Below are 24,475 nucleotides of genomic sequence, written 5' to 3'. Positions count from 1 at the left end.
TCCACTAAAGATCCTGCCGTGTTATGCTGGCAGTCGGATAAAGCTCACTCCCCTTTAACACACAGAATAATTGGGAAACACTGTGTTGACAGTCACAACACATCACTACGCAGTAGTAATCCACAATAGACTGAAGGTATACACAATGTACGAGCTTTACATTAATTGGCCTGAGCCCTCGTCCCTCCCAGTGGACACGGAAGAGCCAACAGACTCCATGCCACAGCTATCATTCCTCTATCTCATACCTAAATCAGTAGAGGAACAAAGATGGAGTCAACATCCCACACAGCAATGCAGATTCATAAAGAAACCGAGACACCCAGCAGGCGCTCAACTCTGCCGATTTCATCCAACCTAACCAAGAAAACACATATATATTCTTTCATAACCGGGAGAATTCTGCAGCTCCATCGCCACCACATAAGTCAAGTCATTATTTATACTTTACTCAAGGCCATTTATTCTGCATGTTTGTGAAGTGATGAGTCGAATCCCTCCTGACTTTTTTAACCAACCGATGAATCCATTTAAAATTGAAATATCTGCCGAGCTGATGATTCCCTCTAAACAGACCTGGTCCGATCAATCAGCTATGGGGTAAGATTTAAAGCCACGTTGTGGATTTGAGGGATTCGAGTCTGTACATTCGTCCTGAAAGGGAAACTGGCAGAAAACTGCCCAACAGCAACAGTTAATCCGTTTTCACTGGCTCTGTGGTTCGGTCACCTGAGGTTTCACTCAGCGCGTCCCATTAGTGCTTTGGCGCTCCCATCGGCCTGATTGAGTAGAGGCTGTAAAAATGACAGGGGATTGGACCGGCAGATAGACGATCAAGGATAATGTGTGACCTGATGGAGGGAGGTGGACACAAGAGCTGGACCTAAATATAAACCTTAAATTCATGTTCCCAAACACAAGTGTTCATAGTAAATGAGTCCGGGGGGGGTTAAGCCCATTTTCATTTGCCAAATCAAACCACACAAAAGCTCATAGTCAAAAACAGAATTTCAGTTGTCAGTCAGTGAGCCTGGACAGTGAGGGAATACCTTTTCAGTTGGCGTGAGGAAGTTTGTGTGTACATCAGCCACGCACAGGAGCCACTATTTAGCAAACACAGGTGTCAAAGTGTGGCCACGGCATTCTCCAGGGCAAAAGGAGTCTTGCAGTGGGAATATGAGGAAGGGAGGAAGGGAGAGAGAGAGAGAGAGGGAGGGAGGCAGTCATGTGCTGCCGTGTCAAGTTGTCAAACCAGAAGTAATTTGTCAGATGGGAGGCAATCATACAAGAGGAACAGATCCATTCTATTCAATGTAGAAATAATAAATAAATACACATATACCAAGGTGTGCGTGACTTGAACGCTTGTGAATGGTTGTTCTATTCAGGACAATATTCATTATTCTAATTAATTAGTTGTTCGGTCCATAAGATTTGTTCTTAAATGGTTTTTTTGGCAACTTATTGATATTTGGTTTATTGTTATAGAGGAGAAAAAATAGCAGAAAATAGTCACATTTAAGAAGCTAAAATTAGAGAATTTCCACTCAAAACTGATTCATTAATTCTCACAATAGTTGGTGGTTGATTTAGTTGTCGACTTGTCACTTAAACGTTCTTCTGCTCTTTTTTTTATTCCGACCGTTAATCAAAGTGAATGTTCAATCGCTTTAAAAAAGACATCTTCAGTTTTTCTGGACCCAAACTCCTGTTTAACTGAGAGCTTAGTGGGCGGCGTAATGCCTGCCTGGCCTACATAATGAGCTCAAATTGCATTGTTTAAGGCGGAGTCGATATTCAGCTCATAGACTTTGTGCAATCAACACATCAGGCGCTTGTTTTAGTCACATGGCTCCTCGCAACTTGAATATTGCCCTACGTGTGCGGTTTAAAATATATTTGACTCAATTGTTTTGCAGCCAGCATTAACTGGTTAAAAGTTAGAAGGATCTGGGTTCACTTTCTTGGCCAAAGATTGTGTGCAACAATTACAAAAAAATAAGACGTGTTGTTTTCCAGATCGGGCCCGGAGCAGATCTGCATAATTTGACACCGACTGCACTGCTCCCTTTGTTTTAAACATAACAGAGCGAAAACAGTGTGAGAGAGAGAGCGATGCAAGAAAGACGGAATAAACACCGGACGGAAAGCTAGAAGGACGACAATAAAAAAGACAAGAGCCCTTTTATGAGCGGCAGAGTGGAAAAAGTCCTAAAGTAATGAAATACAAAGAACAAAAGCCGAGAACAAAAGAAGAGAAGAACGTTGAATTGAGTGAATGCAGCTAACATTGAAAGTAGCTGGAGAGAGAATTGTCCTTGGACTTAAATTATGATTTTTTTTTAGCAGAAAAACATCTGAGCGTTTAAAAGAGCGAGCAGAGGAGGAAGTATCCCATCATGAGCTTGTGACAGAAAGAGAGAGGAGGGTCATTCATAAAAGCAGCACATGACTTCATGACTGTTACATACTTGTACTGCTTTGACCTCCATTGTCTGAACCACAAGCGACTCAAAAAGTCTCAGTGATGCAGGTGTTCGTTTCCTGGTACGGCCTGTTGATCGTTAATAAGACATATCCTCGGCCTGTTGATCGTTAATAAGACATATCCTTGGCAACAGGTTTATTTGGGTTACATTTCAGACAACAAGCAAAAGGAGGGGGCGGGGGGGCGTTAGCCAGTCTGAAATGATTCACCTTCGCCCTGGACAAAAATGTTATACGATCTGAGATCACAGATATGTAAAGCAGAAACTCTCTGAACTGCAACTCCATCCAAACACACTGTTTTCCTTTTCCAAATTTAGATGCGCTTCACGACAAAACCTTTTAATTCTCATTGTGTCACTCTGACCTTAAAAAAAAAAGAATCAATCTCTAAAAACTACGGCTTCGCTGCTTCAAACTGCCAGTTGCACACAGCCAATGACAACACTTGATAAGAAGAGAAACCACAACACAGCCGGACCTTCTTTGACCAACACCGCCGTGCCCACTCCGCTGGACGCACGCCTGGTTAAATGTTACCGACTCCTACCTGGGCATCATCGCGGGTCTGCCAGTCTTTCCCCCAGCCTTCTTCCTCTCTCAATCTTCCTCTCGCTCTCTCTCGTCTCTCCCAGCCAAAGCTGAGGGTCTAAGAATAGCGGTGAACTAAATTCACACAACAACATGAGACTGTCAGGTGATCGCAAGAGCACTGTGTGTATGTGTGTGTGTGTGTGTGTGTGTGTGTGTGTGTGTGTGTGTGTTTGTGTGTGTGTGTGCTGGACTGTACAGAGGCAGCGACACGAGCAGCGAGGCCCGGACCGCCGGCTGCCACAAAGTGCCGCGATAAGAGAGCGACAGAGGGGTGTTTGTTTGCGTCTCCTTTTTTTAGTCGCACTTCTTTTGGTTCTGCTCCGCCTCGTGTTCCTTCTCATTGAATTAAAAAAAATCTTAAAAAACACATGTACAATTCGTGAGCTCTCGAGTTGAGCTCAAGGGAGATTTGAGAGGAGTTATTCCATCATGTTGAAAATGTATTTTAAAAAGAGGATTATTTCAGAGAAACAAAATAGTGTAGTTTTAACTTTGTTTCACATATTTTGCAGCGATACAAATATGACATAAAGACATGAATCCTCAACGTGTGTCTGCCATATTTTGAACATACAAAATATGCCAATTTAATATTTTAAGGACGAATTGATAGCATCAATCAAAAAAAAAAAATTTTTAAATCATTGAACAACTTACTGCAAGCTACCACACTAATAACAGTCATATGTCCATAGACACTGATCTTGTATGGCAGCTAATGAAGAAAAGAAATTATAAATTTTTTAAAAAAGCATCCACTGTGACGCACACTGGGAATTTTAAATTGTAAAAACCACATTTCCAGGAGAAAATTAAAAAAAATACAAATTCGACAGCGACTTCCATTACATGCACAGTAATATTCCGAATAAGACAATATTCTGAAGTTGATATGGGGCGTGTAAACTTCATATTTGTAGTGGTAGCCTTTTACACTCAGCACTGAGTGTTTTACAGCAGTTACACACAAACCTTTTTATTTGTCGCTTTTCCTTTGCACTGTTCTCTTACAGATGAGATTCATTTTGTACTTTTCTTTTGGATGGAAAGAGGGAAGCTGTGTTTAATCCGCCAGTCACGTTAATTGGAGTTTGCGCGGCTGCATGTAAACAGGAATTTTAGTGGAACATGCATTTTTATGAGCCATGTAAACAGCCTCAGAATACGTGCAAAAGAAATCGTTAACACAGTCAGTGACATCATCCATCGCTGCTGCTGCCGGTCGAGGAGGCGTGCACCAATAAAAAGGTCGCAGCAAAGCTATCGAGTTTTCTTGACTGCAGTGAGTCTGACGTCAGCCTACTTACTGACCTCAAAGAGCCCTCGCTCCCTCTCCACTGGAACATCTGTGCATGTGTTACATAAATATCCCCTCGGTCCCAGCTGTGTGACGTTCTTCCGGCTATGTGTGACAGAGGTTTCTGGATTCTGACTTTGCACTAATCGTGGACATGAATAAATGTGCATTTACCGCAGAATTAAATGAATCATCTCGCAATTTCAACTGGTTTTACTGGGTTGCAGCATGACTTAACTGGTAAAGACTGGGACCAGCTTTCACTTGTTATGTTACCACTGCAGGTGTTCTGACAGATGTTGAACAGACATAAAAAAGGCGCAACATAAATGTGTAGGTGACAACTGCTCAGTCGAGAAAAAAAACGTTGCCCTACCAAACTGATAGCTCAACCAACCTGATTAAAAGGCAAATGTGTATTCATCCACATGCCTCACACTGGTCCCTTCACCTTAACAAATTACGTTATCGGAGGTTAAACACACGTGTGCGAGTCCGTTAGCTCCACTGCTAATTGCAAGCTGCAGCTCAATCTGAGCCTGCGTGCTATTTTCCCAGGATTGGAAGTGCACCTCCACCAAAAGATAGGAATCACATCGTATCTTTGAAATATCTGTAGTTTTATGGGGGCATCTTTTGCACGTACAGTCTCAGAAATAACACGAACGCGATAACAATTCCCACGGTCCGCCTGCTCGCAAGATTTGAAGCCGTGATAGAGGGGCCCGCTCCTTTGCTGCTGGAGAGGCCAAGCCCTAACGTATACAGTGTGAAACACAATAGTGTATATATATACACCTTTTGTCCCAGCAACAAAAGTGCTGCACTTCCTTGAACTAACTGCTTCGAGTGTTTTCGAGGAACTGGCCATAAAGCACCTGACTACCTGCATAACTGCTGGTTTCTCTGCTGGTTAAGGAAGTCTGCATTCCTGCAATCACATGATTTGAAGCTGGTGATGACGATTCAACGCCCTGAGGTGTCGGCACTTAAAGGATACGACACACTACACACACACCCTATTGTTGTATTAATATTGTTGTGTACATTTTATTTTGATGCTTTTGCAACCTTGTTCTTCCTGATATTAAACCGCATTAAGCCAATGAAAGCAATATCATGTCAGTGGACGAGAGCAAGACAGTAAAATTGGTCCAAGCCGGCCGAGAATACTGGCAATCGTGATGGTTGATGACAGAATAAAGTTAAATTATTCAAGCTTTTTGCCGTCCTCCAGAGCTCCCTCACACCAGATAAAAAGGTATTTAGGTTTACAAAATAATATTTAAAAAAAGCCACATAAGATTAAAAACAGCCGCAATGAATTTCTCCTATTTAACGTATTTTATTCCATCACCATCTGTGGTCTGTGTTGCCGTCCTGCCACTATCATTTGTTTGTTCCGTCTATTTGATTCCATGTGAAAGCAGCATTATCTGTATACTTTTATGAAAAGTGTTTTCATCCTTTTGGGAGTATGTTTTGGAGTGTATTCCCTGCACGGTGTCTTGAAAAAAGTTACACTTATTGGGTTGTGTTTATTTTTACTGTGGGTGTGCATGTGCGTATTGTAATGACTATGTGTACACTGATGGCTCCTGAGTCACAACTTCTCTGAATCAGCGCCACATGACTTGTGACGAAAGCAATGAGTGTGTGTGTGTGTGTGTGACAAAGAATCACATGACCGAATGCTTGGGCTGAGCAGGAACTGGAAGCCGTGTAGAAATTAGGGCGAAGGGTCAATTTTGCTTTCAGAGGTGAAAAGCAGAGTTGCGACTATAATGCAACTCGCTGCATATAAACTTCTCCTTCCTCGTTGCTCCATTCAGTAATCATGGGGACGGAAGGTGTCACGAGATAGAAGCGACTAATCGCTTAGCCTGAAAGCAAAGTGATTGTCTGTCGTCTCTCTCTTTATCCTCTTGAGGACGAAAGTAGGCTAATGAGGTGATGCGACTTTCAGGATCCCAACAGACGAGCTAATCACACTGCCAATTATCTGTGGACCTTCAACACCACATCAACACGCGTGAACCAGGTGGCATGTGCTGATTTTGAATCACAAATTTACCTTCAAGTTTAAAGAGGAAGAAAAAAGCACCACGTGTTTGAACAGGACATGCTGGCCTAACTGTTAAGTTGGAGCACTCACCAGAATGCGACTGCATATATATGTATGCGTGTGTGTGTGTGTGTGTGTGTGTGTGTGTTGCTTTTACGTAAAACTATACATTTACCATAACCCAGCAATCATGAGAAGCGTGGTCACTTAAAATAGCCAAAATAGAAACTCGATGACGGCCGCTCGTCTTTACAGAACTCTGTCAGGCCTGCAGCATTTACACACACACTTATTCTACTGAGCACGCACGCACACGCACACACACACACACACACACACACACACACACACACACACACACACACACACACACACACCTCTTTATGCCAGAAACATGGAACGCATGTCCCACTAACATGACAGGCCGAGATTGATGACGGCCTCACAAGACAAGCTGGAGTTATGGAAGCAAGCGGCGCAGGAAGGACATGGTGCCAATCAGGAACTTGAACCATCGTAAACTATCAGGGAAGAAGCGTACACTAAAAATAAAGCTCACGTGAAGAGTCATGTCAATGTTTAAATCAAATATAATTTTGTAAGTCTACAGTAGAGGCTCAAATTTGTCACAAGGTTGTAGCTTTATTCAATACTTATTCTTATGGTATCAAATTGCAACGTGCATCTACAAAAATAATAAGGAAAAACTTATGTTAATGCTTTACTTTCCCAGTTTGTCATTGAGTAGACAGACTTAAAACAGCAACAGTGTTTTTCCTCACAGCACTATAATTAAAATATTTAGTAAAAGTTCATCAGTGTCATCTCCTTTGTATGAAAGCCCAGAAAATAAATTATGTCCCCTTCTTTTTCAAGCATAAGCATGCTTCCTCCTTTTGGTTTTCTCAGCACAAACGCAGCTATATTGGGTTGCGTGGCCCCCGGGGGTCAAGAAGGAAGTTTCCTCAACGGGCATAGGCCAGCAAAAGCAGCCTGGCTGTGGGTGGAGACTGGACAAACCCACTGGCTAATGATCAAGCCTCCAACTGGCTGCATGATGAGCTGGGAGCTCTCGCTGTAATGTACAGTATGCGGTGCCCTGGTCAGGCGCTGCACCCGAGGGGAAACCGGAGAGGCCTTTTGAGGCTTTCCTCATGGGGTCGGCCAACCTGCTGCCCTCTGCGGCATTCTGGAGGACACTCTGCCGCCACAGCGCTGTGGGTGATGCATTATGCAGGACAGCAGGGTTGCAAAAACAGCAAAACGTCTCTCTTTTATTTTCATATGTGCATTGAAAACATGACATGTTCCGGTCGTAGACGTCGTGTCTCGGCTCCATTCTCAAGTCTAAGGTTGCTAATTGAATTATACACAATAACACACGGAAGAGGAAGAGGAAGTCTTGGCATGGTCATCCGTTATTGGCCCAGAGGCTTAAACGTCTACCACCAATGGCTTTCAAAGATTTGAGCTGAAGCAGATAACATAGTGTTTGTTTTGTATCCAATATTGGAAAAAAAGTAGTATGAGGAGCGCAGCCGACCAGCGAGTTAACAGAAAGGCCTTCTGTCCGCCTCCTTACTCCGGGATTAAGGCCAACCAACCACACACACAGACACATTCATATCACTGAACACCTTTATGGTCAGGGAACGTGCGCATGGGTCAAAGTGCAAGTAGCACCCTCAAGGAGGTCCTTTAAAAACATGTGTCCACCATGGGTGGCAGGCCAAGAGCAACATTATCCAATGCAAGTGTATTTTAAAACAATTTTTAAAAAGATCTGGACCTGACCCACAATGTGTGTGTAGGAACTAACACAAGGAAACTGCAATTCAGTTCAATTTCGATAGCAAGTATTCGTATTTCTTACAGTGCACCCTGTTAGTGGCAATTATGTGAGTATTGGGTAAATGGCTGCTTTTACAACATGTCACCGCAATCCAGAGAGCACAGGATTTTTCTTAGGTTTTCATTATGTTGGAAGACTCACTTTTATACGCTGGCTTTTTTCCCCCTTAACTGATGGTACGTTGTTAATGATTTCATCTGGCTTCATTTTAATTACTTTGACCACCATTCTTAAATGTCAAATGTGTATTGAAATGTGTTATATGAATAAAGTTATTAGAGTTAATAATAGTATATGCTTAGTGGATTAAGCCACAAGCAGAGTTTATGATTAAAATGTTATACTATCTTGCATTTGTTGTTAGCATCACTGGTATATGAACGAGATCATATTGAGGCTTGTGTTTACACCAATGCATTTTAAGGACACCATCTTTTTGTTTTGTTACTGGTGTCACCTATAAAATGTCGCATAACGCAGATTAACATTTTTTTTTTTTTTTTTTTTTTTAAACATCCGCCATTGCACATTATTTAAAAAATATTGGTTGCTTCCCCCGACTGCAGCCGTTCCACGGAGAGGCTCCGTCGATCAGTGACCGACCACGGTGATCCCGTGTGGGGACACACGGAGCACGCCGTGTCCTCCCTCCTTCTTCTGGGCTCCAAGTTCTCGGGAAGCCCAGACTGACCGTAACCGTCACTGTCTCGCGCTACCGCCGCTGTTACCGGAGCAACACAAAGGGGAGGGGGGGACAAAGGGGGAAGAGAGGACACCGCTTCCTCTAATTGACACCGATTAGCCGTTGGTACCACGCGCCAGAAAGCGTTATTACCACTCTATAACAGACAGCACGCGGGGGGGGGGGGGGGGTAGACGCGCGCGAGGTTTGCTAGCAAAGAGCGAGCGCGTGCAGCGCGTGCAGCAGCAGCAGGAGCCCCCCCCCTTCCTCCTCCTCCTCCGCCTCCTCCTCCTCCTACGCCGCTAACGTCTGTTGGGGCTAACAGTACCACGTTAGCTAACCACACGTTTTGCCTTGAATCGATTTTTTTTAATTAACAAAAACTACACCGCGTCGACGTGTAAAGTTAAACATAAAAATACAACAAATGTGTCCCGCTTCCAGACTCCACAGCGAGAGTACTTAAATCCTGTTAATGTACGTTACACACACAGATAAACACACGTAAACACACACATAAACAGACAAACGGCTACCTGAACGCGGGGTCCCCTTTGCTGCATCTCGGGGGCGGCGACGAAAACGCATTCCTCTTGTTGAAAAGTTTCTGGAAGAGAGTCGGAGGCATTTTGCACCCCGAAAATACATAAATTCGGTATATTATTTATTTTCTTCCCCTTCTTTTCTTTTTTAATTCCGAGAGGAGATCTTGTTCCTTGTAACCGTCTCCATGGGTGTCACAGTCATATGACAGGCATTAGTCACGGGGAGCTGCTTGGTAACCCACTACATTTTTCTGATTGGCTACCCAGACACTGCTGCGGCTACAAATTACCTGATTGGCTGGTTATTTTTGGCCCCAGTACCACGTGGTCAGTGGATTTCTTTTTTCTTTTTCTTGCTGTGTTGATGTTTTGTCAGGAATCGTGACAGCGTGAAATAGATAGATAGTTTACTTTATTGATCTTTTGTTAATTAAGAGAAAACATTTTCGCTACTGCAGAATTTTTTAGATAGGGGTATAGCAATATTAAATATAAAAAATGCACAATATAGACAACAAAATAGAATAGAGTAATATGAAATTAACTAAATACACACACAGAAATTGTTGTTTTCTTCTGACGCTTACAAGTGTAGAAAGACAGATAACTTACAAATAAAGAAGCCCGCAAAACAAACTTACATCTTTAACTTTTTTTAAGCTTGCATTAAAAATTCACATTGGGCATTGACACGCAGATTCAACTCAGACAAACACACATGTCACATGTAAAATGAAAACAAAAACAAATCACTGTCAGGGGAAGAGAGAAAGAAAAAAAAGATGTCTGTTTAGGAGACTGCACGTCTGCCATCTAGTGGTTGTTTTGCACCAGACGCTTGTCTTTAATAATATACAAGGATAAAAAGGAAATCCTGGAGCTGGTTTGAGTGCATTTTCACAACCAGAAGTGCAGTTTGTTCAGCACGTTATGGTATAAAAAAAATAAGTTCCAGGTTGACGTTAATACTGTCCATGGCATCCTTCTGAAATATACTCTTTAAATATTATATAAAAACACTGATTCATATACATCACATTTACAATTTCTTTTTCCGACACAGAATATTCTTTCCAGAGGATATTCCACATCGAGATCATATACATACAGATATATATTTTGTGCTCCAGGTGTCACGGTGTAGACGGGTCCTAGGAGTCGAGAGCGGTGAGAGGAAACAAAGGAGCACTTCTGAGCTTCTCGCTCCTCTCGCTCATCCTCTTGAAGAACGAGTCCCTGTCAGCGTCGTCGAAGAAGTCGAAGAACGAGGCTCCCTTCGAGCTGACTTCTGGTTCCAGGAGCTCCATCTTGACGGGGCTTTGGAAACGGACCTTCTTCTTGTACACGATTGGCTTCTGCCTTTTACTTTTGGTCATGGTGTTTTCATGTGATTCATAGACAGGTGGCTTTCTTACCGTCGGTGGGGTTTTCCACTTCTCTGCAGAATGAGGATTTGAAAAAGGAAAAACTAATTGTTAACGTTACTTTAGTATTTGGTGCATTGTAGAGCTTAATCAACGAGTCGTTACCCGGTTTGAATGGGTCTGCGAGTCTTGTGGGCTCAGCTTTAGGTCCTCTGCTTTTGCTTCTAAAGTAAAAAAAGACTCATTTTATCATTTTGTTTTATTTATTAAATTATACATTTAATTAGGAATAATAAAAAATGACTTTTCCAAACTCACTCGATCTCACAGTTCTTTTCAGCGATAATTTGAGAGACATCTGCAGACAAATGTGTAGATATTATCAGACATGTGAGATGCAAATAACACTGAACATATAATAAAAATGTGTTCCTTTAATATAATCTTTTTAGAACATATTTAAAAATATTTTAGAAATAAAATATACATATGACATACTGTATTTTAGCTGTGAAAGGCAAAACTGCACACTTTATTTTTTTAATATTTACATGTATTTCTCAGAATCAACCAGAAGCTACAACTGACCAACTTATGACATCTGTTGTAAAAAAGTAATACTTTATATTATTTTAAAATTTAAAAAAATATATATTTTATTTTAACGTCTAAATGTATTTGTATATTTAAATGTATAAATATAAGAACTGTGTGAGATATTTTCTCACTCTATTCTGTGTTCACCATACAAATCACCATCCAATGAAGGTATTGTTATTATTATTCTTACCGAGGATGTTGGACAGGTTGGGTGAGTGGTGCAGGCGGAGGCTCTCAGCGTGGCTCACGTCCAGCAGGGTGGAGTTCCTCTTGTGGAGATGGAGACCAAGAAGATCGTCCTTAAAGGAGGTCAACGTCTCTGCTGAGAGGATTAAAACGACGAGAACACAATAACTTCATATCTATGGTTGTGGATGAATTAAGACACACACACACACACACACACACACACACACACACACACACACACACACAAACCATCGTCGTCTCTTCTGAAGATCTCTGGGGAGGAAAGACTGCTGTTGGAGGTTGCAGAGGAGTAACAGTTGTCGTCGTCGTCTTCCTCCTCCTCCTCCTCCTCCTCTTCGTCTTCTTCTTCCTCCTCCTCCTCCTCCTCTTCCTCATCCTCCTCCTCCTCATGAGAGCTGAACGTTGTGTCAGAAGACGTGATGCTTCCCAGAGTCACCGTCACGTTTTGCGTGGTGACTTTAACCGGCCTTTTGTCGACTTTAAAGGCGTCTGAGCCAAGACTCACCTGAGAGAGAGAGAGAGAGAGAGAGAGAGAGAGAGAGAGAGAGAGAGAGAGAGAGAGAGAGAAAATAAAAAAGTTTTAAGGAACCTTTGAAAGTTGGAATGAAATATTCTTGCATCCAAAGAAAGACCAGAGGAGCTGTGTGAGTTTCCCAGAGAGAGAAGCAGGTTTGTGGCATGCCATTATTATAATAGTGATTATAATTATGAAGGTAATAGAGGTCAAAGTTCATACTCATCAGGATACTCACCATCACCACCACTGGCTTCACCTGCTCCACCTCGGACTCCTCTGGGATATCTTCATACCGGTTGTGCACAGGCCTCCTGCACTCTGAGAGGTCATGTATTGTATTTATACATAAAGTAATGTATTTATATATAAAGTAATGTATTTATATATAAAGTAATGCATGTGACAGGACAGCTACGTTTCTCTTAAATCAATCTACTGCATTAAAGTATAGTTCTAGCTAAACAAACTGAGTCAGACACTCAAATCATCATTTTATTTACATAATTTAACGTGAATTTGTGCACAGAAGCTCATAAATATGTCACAGTTATGGTGCAAACTATCTTTTAAATGAAAAATATTGAATTATTTCCGTCTTACTGGCTCGTCTGCTCGCTGCTGGCTTCACGGGGGTGTCCCTCAGGTTCGGTACTCCGCCGCCTCGACCTCCTCGGTACCGGTGTCGACCCATTTCCGGATCAAACAGGAAGTTCGTGCAAAAAGCAGACGCTGTAAACGTTGAGCCGGTTCAACTCAAATGTGTGACCTTAGTGTTTTTAACGGCGGTTGAGATGATGGATGATGGTTTCTTCCCGGTTCTCTGCGCGGTGCTTAGCAACCGAGCTCACCTGTGCGCCGCTCCGGTGAAGGTTCGTTACTGATGTTTTATTTTGAAAGTCTTCAACGGAAGTCGGTCTTTTATTATGGGTGCCCATTTCCGCCCATATCAAATAAAAGTATGATTTCTCTAAAAAAGTAATGACTCATTATCTCAAAATAATGACTTATCTTAAAATAATGAGAAGGTTTCTTAATATTTTGGCCACGTATCTCAAATTGATGAGAAACTAGATACTGATATGACTGTTTTTACTATTTATTATATTTTGTGTTTATATAAGTTATTTAAGTGTAACAGTCATTTGTTGTGTTGAATCTGCAGAAGGAAAAGGAAACAATTCAAATATTTGGAGGCGTGTGTGAGAGTTTAATTTGTAAGATAACGACAAGAGCAGAAACTCATGGCTGAAATCACGGCTTTTCTCTTGTTTGCTCCAGTTATTGTGTATTATTCCAACGTTTAACCCATTAGAGACGTTTCCTGACTAATCAGGAACAACCAATAAACAATTAGGAGGATAAATGATGCTAAAGGAAATGTTGTTTGTTTGCAATCTGGATCTGTTCGGTTCCTATGAATCCAATGGTGGTAATTTATTACAATGTGAAGAAGAAAATCAAAACGACAAAATGTCACTTCTGCACTGATGCTCTGGTAATATAATTAAATAAATAACAATATGCTATTTCATTCATTAAAAAAGACTTTTAAGTAGATTTTAACTGCAGGAGTTTTTTCTCTCTTTTACTTAATTTAATTTACTTGAGAAAACTTAAATATTTCAAACTTATGAACACAAACATTTTCCCATTTACCATACACACAATAATGTATATTCATAGGAGAGAATAAATCTTCTCCTGATAGCAGTTTTTCACGGCAGCGTCGCTTCAGGGAAACCTTCAAAAAACAAAACCTGTATGCAACATTTTCTTTAAACAGTAAAAAAATAAAGAAGAGAGACACTCATTTAAAATCATTCCAGAATATCTTTAATTTCATCGCCCCTCGTCCGATCCCCCGCCCTCCCTCGTCCCTATTGCCGCACTCAATCATTACAAGGATATGGTGCTGATTCCATTTTACAGCAGAATAGATAAATAAATAGGTACAATTCATCTCACTACACGCAATAAGAGAGAAAAAAAATCCATTCAAACCATTGATTTAATAAATATGCTTACATCTAGCTGTCCTCATTTATGTACATCCACATTGTTTATGCTTCGGGACGGTAATCAACTTAAAAAGCCTATACATTACTTCTATGTGTAAACCCCTCCGGAAAAAACAAAACCAAAAAAAACAGAAGTGTTTATTTTGTTTTAAAAGTTGATCTAGTTTTTCTCCAGTCAGTGGAAATCATCCGCTTTGCCTACATTTGCAAAGCCTTGCACTAGCAGCGGCGGCCGTGGGCGCGGCTGCAGACGACCGGCTATATTAACAGCCACAAAGAAACCCTCTTTTTTTTTTTGATTTCCCCCCAAAGTCAAACGCTAACGGTGCAACGCAGGGCAAACTGCATGCTTTGCCCTGAGCCCTGGTTTTGGATTATCTCTTTTTTTTTTGTGTGTGTGTTTTTCCTTTTTCTTCTTCTTCTTCTTTTTCTTCTTCTTCTTTTCACCTGACATACTATTTGTGCAAAGACCGATGAAAAAAAGAAAGATTGTGATTGAGGCGGACCGCAGAGCGTGAAGTGAACCTCCATGATTGTTACAGCCAGTCGCGTAAATATCGCGATAAGCATGCGCGCTTAAAAACCGCCAACGTACGGGTGACGACCGGGTGAGCACGTGGCGTGAACTCACGTGGCGCTGCTGTTTTCTCGGCCTTTGTCGTCTCGGTTCGCGACGGCGTGGCTTCTGGGGGTGAAATTGCACGACGTCCGGGTCGGAAAGAGTTTCATCTTTGTTTTTGCGATCGCGACATCGGGGCCCTGAAGCTCGGTCGGGTTGAAAAAGGAAGAATCTACGGGGGTTTTCCCACTGAGGATGAAGTCCGTTATTTGTCCCACAAAAAGGTGTCAGCGAGACGCCTCCTCCAGCTACACGCCGCGGACACGAAAGACATCACGCTTGCTGTCGTAACACACTAACTGGTGGATTAAGGTTTCGTTTGGCTGGTGGGGTTTTTTAAAAACCGACTGAGGAGAAGCAGATGGACGGGAAGCAAACGAGTGGATGGATCAACATAAAAAGTGCTGATGGATTACTGCTGCTGGGGACGGAGCGCTCGATGGTTCGTTTTGGGTGGATAGCAGGTAGCAAGATTTAAAAACGCTTAAAGCTACTACGAGGAACTTTTGTTTTGTGGTGATTCTGGCGCCCTCTGTGGACTAAAGCGGTAGTGTTTCTGAGCACCAGGGTCCCTTCAGGAAACCTCTAATTTTACTGCAGCAGGTGTCTGACAGTCTGCTCCTCTCAGTCCTGGTTCTGGTTCTCCTGATGCCCCGCCTTCCCTACTGCAGGTCCAGCAATGCGTCCTGGGTCTCCGAGCAGGAGAGCAGAGAGGAGGAAGAGGAGGAGCAGGAGGAAGAGACGCTGCTGCTGCTGCCGGGAGCAGAGCGCTCCAATTCCCTCCGGAGCTTTCGCATGCAGTTCGAAGGGAGGCAGCAAAGTTGGATCTGGGTCTAGTCCTCGGTGGACTGGTCTCTGCTGGACCTGCACGATGTCATCTGGTTTCACCAGAAACCGACCCCGGTGGCGCCGATAAAAGAATAACGGATGGTCCTGATAACGTATGAAGGTTGTATAGAAGACAGGGATTAAACGGTGACTGTTTCAAAACCGGTTAAAAGTTCCTCACAGTAGCTTTAAATTGAACAGATCATCGAGATAAAGTGAAATACGCCTCCTCGTTACAACTAATAGCTGTGCTTTGTTTTTGGTGTTGGCAGCACGACACCACCCTCTGCTGGACAACACTGGAAACGCACCACGTCTGTTTATTGATTTGTTCTTTCTGCAGCATGGAAAGTTCCTGTCCCAATGAATGATCAATGATGTTCTTTTTAAACATACGCTTTCTCACAGTGAATGCATACGTGAATATAAGAATGTGTACCGTATTCCACTTTATTTCTTTGATTTGTTTTGATCTGGGCTTCTTTTTTTTTTTTAATCTTCCAAAGCAGGGTCCGGGTTTGGCTTTGTCTTTCCAGGAGCACGTTAAACCTAAGGTGTCACATCTTTGTCCCACTGCGGGTTCAGAGGGTCAAAAGCACATCTTAGCGTTAAGATGCTCGAAAAGGGAAAAAAATGAGGTTTTGGGGGGCCGGCCTTTCACATGGAGATGCTGTCGTAGAGCCGGTCGATCTTCTCTTTGAAGAACTCCTTCAGCTCGGGCCGCTTGGCCTTTAGCGTCGGGGTCAGGAGCCCGTTTACGATGGAGAACATGTCGTTGTGGATGTAGATGTTCTTCACCTTGAAAAAGTGGAAATAAATAGGAAGAAATATGTTGAAGAGGCCCAAGTTATCGTGAAGACTTTTGGGTTGTAGAACTTTAAGATTAGAAGTTTAAGGGATGATGATGAGAGCGTTAATACACAGTATTTCTCTGCTAAACCGTTGCTTATGTCTATTTTATATTGCCAGACCGGACATACACATATTGCAGAAAAAAGCACACACAGGTATCTTTTTTACTGCGTGTAGAATAACGGCATCACTCCTGTACCTGCTCAAACGAGTGGAGGCCGCTGGCCTTGCCCAGACGCACCAAATCTTCCAGGACGGCCTTCTTCAATTCCTGTTGATGTAAAAAAAAAAGGTTAATTTTTTTCTGGAGACTTCTCCATCGACAGCGACAGAGCCCACGCCGGCGCCACCTACCGTGTTTTTACAGAGGTCCTTGTAGGTGCCGATGATGCCTTTTTTCTTGGCCCACTCGGGCATGACTTCGGGGTCGGGGACCACGATGCCCACCAAACAGGACTGGAGGGAAGCAAATTAATTCAGTTCAGAAAACGTCGGTCACCGGCTTGAAATGGAGCACAAGAACCAGAGCACACATTGGAGAGGATCTGCACACTCAACCGTGTTGTTTTAAAAGCTATAAAACTACATCAAAACACACGGAAACACATCGACGCCGTCGTTGTTATTGACATTTCTTCCTGAATTTATAGCAAATCTTTTCATTTTCACTGTTTTAAAATCAGGACCTGATAGGTTGAGACTTTTTGAGGCTCTTTTAAAGCCGGTTTCACAATGAAATGTAGTGTCGTCAACCAGGTTGTGGCTTTTTCATGCTAACATTAGCTCGCTAGTTGGCTACCTAACATTAGCACACAGCGCTGTGCCATCAAAGTATGATTTAATATGGAATATATACAATTCAGTTTAGTGTGTGTGTGTGTGTGTGTGTGTGTGTTGCCAGTGCTGTACCTGCAGGCTGTCCCCGTGGACGTAGAGCTGAGCCACGGGTTCGCTCCGGATGTAGATGTTCTCGATCTTCTCCGGGGAGATGTACTCGCCCTGCGCCAGCTTGAAGATGTGCTTCTTCCTGTCGATGATCTTCAGCGTGCCGTTCTGTAACAGAGGAAGAGGAGGAGATGAAGAAAACCAAACCGAAACGCGCCGCTCGGGGTCTGAGGTGGGCCACGTGCACGTACGGGCAGCCATTTGCCGATGTCGCCGGTGTGGAGCCAGCCGTCTGCGTCCAGCGTCTCGGCCGTCCTCTCCGGGTCCTTGAGGTAGCCCTTGAACACGTTCGTTCCCTTCACACAAACCTACACGGGAGATTAGCAAAGTGGGTAAGAGTCGAGGTCGCAGATGAAATACACGCCTTTTTTATTCCTATAAAGAAATGTGTGTTCTTACGTTCTCGACACTGCATGAAAAATACTTTTTTTTTTTGTCGTAAATGCTGTTTCACACACTGACATCTTGGCCTTGTTCCTCCATTTTTAAGACATTTGATCCAATTCTTCTCACCTCTCCTTCTTCCTTCGCAGCAAAGTAGTTCTTCTCGGGAACGTCCACCAGTTTGATGAGGTTACACGGCAGCGGGGCCCCGACGTGACCTGTTCACGGGGTCAGAACCAAACCGTCAAAAACACACCCGAATGACCTGTTTGACCCAACTTGACCGTCTGATAATGAGCAATAATTCCCACAATCTTAATCTGAAAACAAATATGTGAAAAGGAAGAAACATTTTAAATGACAATTTTATTGTAAATGATTTAGTTGAATTGTTTTATAGAAATAAAAATATATCGTGCAGTATCGGCTTTGGCCAGCAGGGGGTGACATTAGACTGTTGTATATTAGAGGCAACATGATGAGTTATCTAACAGTTTATGAATGTCCAGTTTATATATTATTTTATTTTTACTGATTCATAGAAAAAGAAAAGAGGTGTAGGTATAATTTATTTGTTTCTTTATGTGATTATCATTCTTATTAAATACAACCTACACATTATTAAATGTTCAAGATAAAATCATATATGTTTAGCTCGAAATAAACCAGAGCCTTTAGTCTGTTATTTAAATGTTATTATTATTTATTGTTATAACTGTTATTTATTATACTACATAAATAACAGCTAATAATAATAAAGTTATTCGTATTTATTTATACGGTCCTTATTATTATTAATAATACAGTTATTTATTATACTACATGAATAACAATTAAAATAATAATTAAAAAATAATAAGACAGAATAATACTAGTTTATTGTTTAGCTAAAAATATCTTATTTTTCGAAATCTGTAACTTTGTATAAATGACCACTGATGCCAAAAGGTTAAGAAGGTCAAGCCGAACAAATAGATGACTCGTAACAGACGGGTTGATGTTGGCGAGCAGGATTATATAATGTGACCTAACAGCTCTTTCTTCTCACCCCTCCAGGCCCCTCCTTCCTCCCTCTTCCCTCCCTTCTCCTTCCTCCCTCTTCCCTCCCTCCTTCTCCCTCCTCCTTCCTCCCTCCTCCTTCCTCCCTCCTCCTTCCTCTTTCCTCCTTCCTCCCTCGTCCCTTCTCCCTCCTCCCTCCTCCACTAGTGTGTGATGAAACATCCACACCGGATTTGATAAGAGCTTAGTGGTGACGTCTCTATCTGGTTCATATACGGGTTCACTCATCAAGTTTACAGACTCTCCTGACCTCCATTAAACGTTACCACACACAGCCCCGGTCCTCGAAGTCATAACTCCTCACTTTCAGACCTTTGATCAGGTCCAGTGAGTCCGGCGGAGGACGAGGAGCCGGCTGTTACATCACCGCTGACACTCACCTGGGGTCCAGTCTCCAGGTGTGGTGAAGGTGCAGCCAGCTGTGCACTCCGTCTGGCCGTACGCCTCGTACACCTACACACACAGACACACACACACACACACACACACACACAGAGGAAAGGTTGTATATGTGCATGTACTGCATGCCGGTTGCACGTAGCACGTAGCATGTAGCATGTAGTATGTAGCTATCTAAGCCCGGTCAGTAACGACACTTCTCGAAGAAATATCAGCTAATTCAGAGCGCAGAAGCATCTTGAATGTGTTTGAAGAATAAATACAGGATATCAAGGTGAAAACGGTTAAAAAAAGAAGATAGAAATGATAAAAAAAATATTTAAAATCTGCTTTAAACCTGTGACTGGTATGTAATCTCCTGTAATCTCCTCTGTGAGAATTCCTGACATGAATGAGGCTCATCAAAGAATGTGTGTGTGTGTGTGTGTGTGTGTGTGTGTGTGGGTGAGACTGACCTGGCATCCCAGTGCTGCTCTGAGGAATCCCAGCACACTGGGCGAGGTAGGAGCTGCTCCTGTAATAATCATCCTCAGTCGTCCTCCGAGGCTGGCCTGTACAGAAAAACAACACATCTTTATTAGAAATGTTTTCCTATTATGATATTAATAACGAAAAAAAACACAACAATCTCATAATGTATTGTTTGTAATGGATTGCAGGCGGCAACCTCTGTTTCTGAGAAACCAATGCTGAAGTGTATTAAAGCTGCATGGTTGTATAGAAGTATATGGCAAGTATATATATCTCGTTTCAACTCATTTGAGAGGAAACAGTTTACCTGAATCTTACTGAAGAAGATTTTGTCCCAGACGCTGTCGCTGCGGATGACCCCGCTGCTGACCTCAGCACCTTTTCTCTTGGCAGCGAAGTTGAGCAGCCAGCGCTTCACCGGGGTGTTGGCCTGGCTGAAGATCTGCAGAGGAGGCCGGGAGGTCACAGAGGTCACGAAGGGAATAAACCAAACTCTCTCCGTAAAAGCTCTCTCTTACAACAAAGGGTTTTGTGACTCATCGTGCATTTCCGAGGAATTCAGACTTGAAAATGCACGAGCTATGGTTTTAACAGTAAACCACGGCCACGCAGCTGGATGGCAGACGGAAAAAAGGAGATCTTAAACGTGACTGAGCTTGAATCCGTTTACTTCCACGTCTGTCATCACTTTATCCCTTTAGGCGTCTTAAACATTAATTATCGAGTTATGACCAAAAACACGCGTTTTGTGAGGTCACAGTGACTTTTGAGCTATTTAGCGTCACATTCTGATGAGTTCAAATTTGAGGCTATTTCAAGGGAACCGGACAGACGCGAGGTCACAGTGACCTTGACCTTTGACCTTCCGACCTCCAAACATCCGGTGAGTTCATCTTCGAGAGCGAACGAGAAGATTTTCCCTTTTTGTTTAAATGATTAAATCTTTAATGCACAATATTACTTTTACTCTTTTTACTCAATAACTATTACTCTGTTGTTCATATGTGTGTATACCTTCTATTGTTTTCGGTGATTCTTCTGCAATCTTTAATTAAACTCGATATCTCCCTTTGGATATCTTATTTTATTTTTCATCATCATCTTATTTGAACAGCTTGTTTCGGGGCGTCTCACCTTGTCGTACATGCGGTTGAGAAGTCGCGGCACGACGGGGAAGATGGTCGGCCGAAGAGTCTTCATGTCGTCTGGGAGGAGGCGGATGTCGCCCTGATAGAAGCCGATCCGCCCACCGTGGCAGTACACCACCGACTGCACACACACACACACACACACACACACACACTCTGGTCAACCAACGAGTTAACAACGTAGCTAGTCAACAAAGTAACCTGTCAACAAGGTAACATGTCAACCAACCAGCCAACAAGGTAACTAGTCAAGATGCTAAACAGGGTAGCTAGTAAAGATAACTAGTCAACAGATAAGTAGCCAGCAGGATAACTGACACGTAACTGTCAGTTATCTTTTACAGACTAAATCCCAAAGAAATTCATGGAAGTATTTATTTTTTTTAAAAGTGCATAAAGAGAGGAAAAAGATCCCAGCTTCTTTTTTTGTATTCATAACATTCTGCACACAATCTGTTGTACTAAAACACACTTTGGTGATATTGTGACCGATGTGAAATCTGAAAAGAGGAACCCGGCTGTCGTCTGTGTGAAATGTTTCAGCTTCATATTCCTCCATGTGGTCAAAATCTTGTGAAAAGAAGCTGCACTGGTCCCAGCACTGGTATCTGACGCTCTACTGGACGTGTCGGGACTCGACCTCTGTGTTGACTCGAGTCATCGGAAGTGACTCGTGACTTAAAGTGAAACTGATGCTTTTTATTTTTATTATTTTATTGTGTATTTTTCCGCTTCAGGATTCTGAACCCGGCAGGAGGGAAAACAAACATTGTGTGTGTGTGTGTGTGTGTGTATGTGTGTGTGTGTGTGTGTGTGTGTGTGAGAGAGAGAGAGAGAGAGAGAGTGAGTCTTCTGTGTGTGTGTGTGTGTGTGTGTGTGTGTGTGTGTGTGTGTGTGTGTGTGTGTGTGTGTGTGTGTGTGTGTGCGTGTGTGTGTGTGTGTTAGTGTGTATTTGTAAGTGTGTGAGAGTGAGACTCTTTTCTCTCTGGGGAAATTGGGTGGTTTCCACACAAACACTCACACACACACACACACACACACACCTATTTATACTATATTTAACTTGATTCAATAAACGATACCTAAGATCTTCAGAGGTGCGTCAAAAAGGTGCGGCAGGACTTCACACACTACACACACTGTCTACAAATACACAACGTTTCGTGTCAATGTATATATATATACATATATATATATACATATACATATATATATATACATATATATATATATATATATATATATATATATATATATATATATATATATATATATATATATATATATGTACGATGAGAGCAGTGTGTAACTGAAGTCAAATTCCATGTATGTGTACACACACGTGGCCAATAAAGATTATTCTTTTAGTTGAACTTTTAAAGAAATGAGCTCATCGTTTTTTCTCAGCAGGGCGGATAAAACAATGAGAAGCAGCTCAAAATCGTTCTCCCTCTGACCTGTTATTGAATTAATCTAGATTGTTTTGCTGGAGAGATGTTTGTGAATATGGCTTACTGTTTGTGGACAGGAGTTATGACACACACACACACACACACACACAATAGCCGTGTCTCTTGACCCGGTGACTCAAGATAATAAAGACTTTGGTTAAAATAAAAATAGTTGCGACATGAAACTGTCGAGTGACAAATAGTTCCATCTTATTAGAAACATCTCTCCAAAACGACGACACTCATTCAAATGAAGATGATGAAAGATTGAGAAAAAACAAACTACAGGGAAGAAGGTAAATATGTATTTTGATTTTGGGAAGACCTTTTTTCTTGAAGGGGGTTTCTGATGCCGAGGCCTTGATTCAGACTGGAAGATTCTTTCTGGAAAATGTAAAATGCCAAATACAACTGCCTCCTTCCTCCTTCCTCCTTCCAAACGGTTGAACAGTGGCGTCTTTGTAATAATTTGGGGTCCGTGAAAGCAGATGGTGCTCTCGACCCATCGGCCCAAAAGATCCGACAGAAATCAGAATGATTGCGCTTCAAAGTGTCGCCTTCAGCTTCACCAGAGAAGCAGGATTCTGATTCTGATTGAGTAAATATGTAAATATGTAATAAGATCTGAATCTGATTGTGCTGGATAACGTGGTTTCCTGTTGGCATGTGAGGGTGTGTGTGTGTGTGTGAGAGAGAGTGCTTCAGCAGGGTTTTTATTAAATGATGCAACATGCACACCATGAGGTTATAAGAGGCCGCTTTTCATTCATCATCAGAGTTGGAAAGCGAAACTTACGTGAAGAGGGAAAGGGAAAAGAGAGCCTGTCCCTCCCTTATTCTCCCTCCCTCCCTCCCTCCTCTCTCCCTCCCACACACCAAAAAATCTCTCAGATCGACGCCCACCTTCACAGACACACAACTATCTCATTCCCGCGGGATCTTATTTACCTCGATGAGCCTCTCGAACATGTGAGCCAGCGGCAGGAAGGAAATGAGGCAGTCGTCCTTGTTGGGAAAAATGACTTTCTGCACGCGAGATGGGAGGAAAGAAACAAGCTCAATTAAAAATAAATAAGTAATTGAACTCATCTTGCAACAAAAGGACTTCATAAAGTGATATTCAGACAAACGAAGACTCACGTCTGTTACTTTGAGGAAGCCGGAGAAATCTGCCACCACGTTCCCATGGCTCAGCATGACTCCCTTTGGGTTCCCTGTACAAGCAGAAACACACACACACACACACACACACACACACACACACACCTTAGAAATGTACACATATTATCTTTGAAAACAAGGTTTGTGTCAACTGAAGCAGCTTTTGTTGTGTGTTTGTGGAGGCAAACGCACGCACACACCGTTCAGGCACGAGTTCGTTGGAACTTGTTTGCAGACTTTACTTGCACACTTTAAAACTTGCACTAATGGATAACATGTGTGTACACACTCACACAGACTCACACATCATGTATCCGTTGAATATAAGACACTCTTACATGATGAATCACTAATTTAACTGAATTCGGGCATGTGTATTGTCTCTCTTTTTTGTTAACGTGCCTTTTTTTAAATCTATAAATATTTAAGTTAATATTTTGCTTAAATCGGCCGGCTAGAAATCTGTTGTGTCACATAAAACGTGAAAAAAAGGAATTCCCTGAATCATGTGTCTTTCTTGTGTGTTTGGTTTTTCCTACCGCAGACTAAAATAACTTTTTTTTTTACTGTCATGTCATTTCTAAACACACACACACACACACACACACACACACACACACACACGGTGGAGCACATGGAGCAATGGCTCGTTCCTCTTTCCAGACGTAACATGTGACTCTGACCAACTAGGATGTTGCAACAACCACCGCAGAGGTAATTCTCGAGAATCGAGGCGCTTGTGTTGAAACGTCTGCTCGTGGTGGAGCGGCTGCGTTCCCTCTGCCGGCCAGCAGGGGGCTGCGTGCTCAGTGGCGCTGCAGCTGGTTTCCCCTGTAAACTGACGCCAGTGTGTGTCCTCACATGACCGGATTTTTTGTCTGTTTCCTGTGTTACAAGACCTCCCCCCCTAAAAAAAAGCAGTGAGGC

The 24,475-nt window shown here is 42.4% G+C and overlaps 3 protein-coding genes across 5 annotated transcripts in view; all 3 read right to left on the bottom strand.

Moving 5' to 3' along the window:
- Positions 1 to 9,714, bottom strand: part of fnip1 (folliculin interacting protein 1) — a 34,210-nt gene extending 24,496 nt beyond the window's left edge. For both annotated transcript variants that reach the window (XM_068600435.1, XM_068600436.1), the window contains exon 1: positions 9,514 to 9,714. In XM_068600435.1, coding sequence (XP_068456536.1) covers positions 9,514 to 9,605 — 92 coding nt within the window. In that variant the 5' untranslated portion in view covers positions 9,606 to 9,714. The remainder of the gene's footprint in view (positions 1 to 9,513) is intronic.
- A 266-nt stretch (positions 9,715 to 9,980) lies between these two features.
- LOC137802924 (nucleolin) lies at positions 9,981 to 13,072 on the bottom strand. Of its 2 annotated transcripts, none has more exons than XM_068601119.1 (7): positions 12,814 to 13,072; positions 12,449 to 12,531; positions 11,925 to 12,201; positions 11,677 to 11,805; positions 11,205 to 11,244; positions 11,052 to 11,110; positions 9,981 to 10,960 (listed from the first exon to the last, which is right to left on the bottom strand). In XM_068601119.1, exons 1-7 carry the CDS (start codon positions 12,902 to 12,904, stop codon positions 10,674 to 10,676), a joined length of 966 nt encoding a protein of 321 aa, XP_068457220.1. In that variant the 5' UTR covers positions 12,905 to 13,072; the 3' UTR covers positions 9,981 to 10,673. The 2 variants fall into 2 exon arrangements, with proteins under 2 accessions (XP_068457220.1, XP_068457219.1); XM_068601118.1 differs by having other exon boundaries at positions 11,677 to 11,808; positions 12,814 to 13,070.
- A 1,013-nt stretch (positions 13,073 to 14,085) lies between these two features.
- The window catches only part of acsl6 (acyl-CoA synthetase long chain family member 6), a 34,367-nt gene continuing 23,977 nt past the window's right edge, over positions 14,086 to 24,475 (bottom strand). Inside the window, exons 10-21 of the mRNA XM_068599817.1 lie at positions 23,528 to 23,601; positions 23,336 to 23,413; positions 20,923 to 21,057; positions 20,096 to 20,230; positions 19,773 to 19,868; positions 19,299 to 19,371; positions 17,989 to 18,077; positions 17,667 to 17,783; positions 17,440 to 17,583; positions 16,885 to 16,986; positions 16,730 to 16,801; positions 14,086 to 16,476 (exon numbers count right to left, since the gene is read on the bottom strand). Of these exons, the coding sequence (XP_068455918.1) occupies positions 16,336 to 16,476; positions 16,730 to 16,801; positions 16,885 to 16,986; positions 17,440 to 17,583; positions 17,667 to 17,783; positions 17,989 to 18,077; positions 19,299 to 19,371; positions 19,773 to 19,868; positions 20,096 to 20,230; positions 20,923 to 21,057; positions 23,336 to 23,413; positions 23,528 to 23,601 (1,256 nt within the window). The 3' untranslated portion in view covers positions 14,086 to 16,335. The remainder of the gene's footprint in view (positions 16,477 to 16,729; positions 16,802 to 16,884; positions 16,987 to 17,439; positions 17,584 to 17,666; positions 17,784 to 17,988; positions 18,078 to 19,298; positions 19,372 to 19,772; positions 19,869 to 20,095; positions 20,231 to 20,922; positions 21,058 to 23,335; positions 23,414 to 23,527; positions 23,602 to 24,475) is intronic.

Source organism: Clinocottus analis, unplaced genomic scaffold (genome assembly GCF_023055335.1).
Source record: "Clinocottus analis isolate CAN_PGR_092001 unplaced genomic scaffold, fCliAna1.0.p SCAF_5, whole genome shotgun sequence".
Lineage (NCBI taxonomy): Eukaryota > Metazoa > Chordata > Actinopteri > Perciformes > Cottidae > Clinocottus > Clinocottus analis.
The sequence above is the reverse complement of the archived record's forward strand: the minus strand, read 5'-3'. Positions and strand labels throughout refer to the sequence as shown.

Coding starts and splice junctions, on each gene's coding strand:
- LOC137802924 (XM_068601118.1), bottom strand. CDS start 12,904: ATGGGTCGACACCGGTACCGAGGAGGTCGAGGCGGCGGAGTACCGAAC. Junction 11,111..11,204: donor GAAAAGAACTGTGAGATCGA/GTGAGTTTGGAA, acceptor TTTTTACTTTAG/AAGCAAAAGCAGAGGACCTA. Junction 10,961..11,051: donor CGCAGACCCATTCAAACCGG/GTAACGACTCGT, acceptor CTCATTCTGCAG/AGAAGTGGAAAACCCCACCG.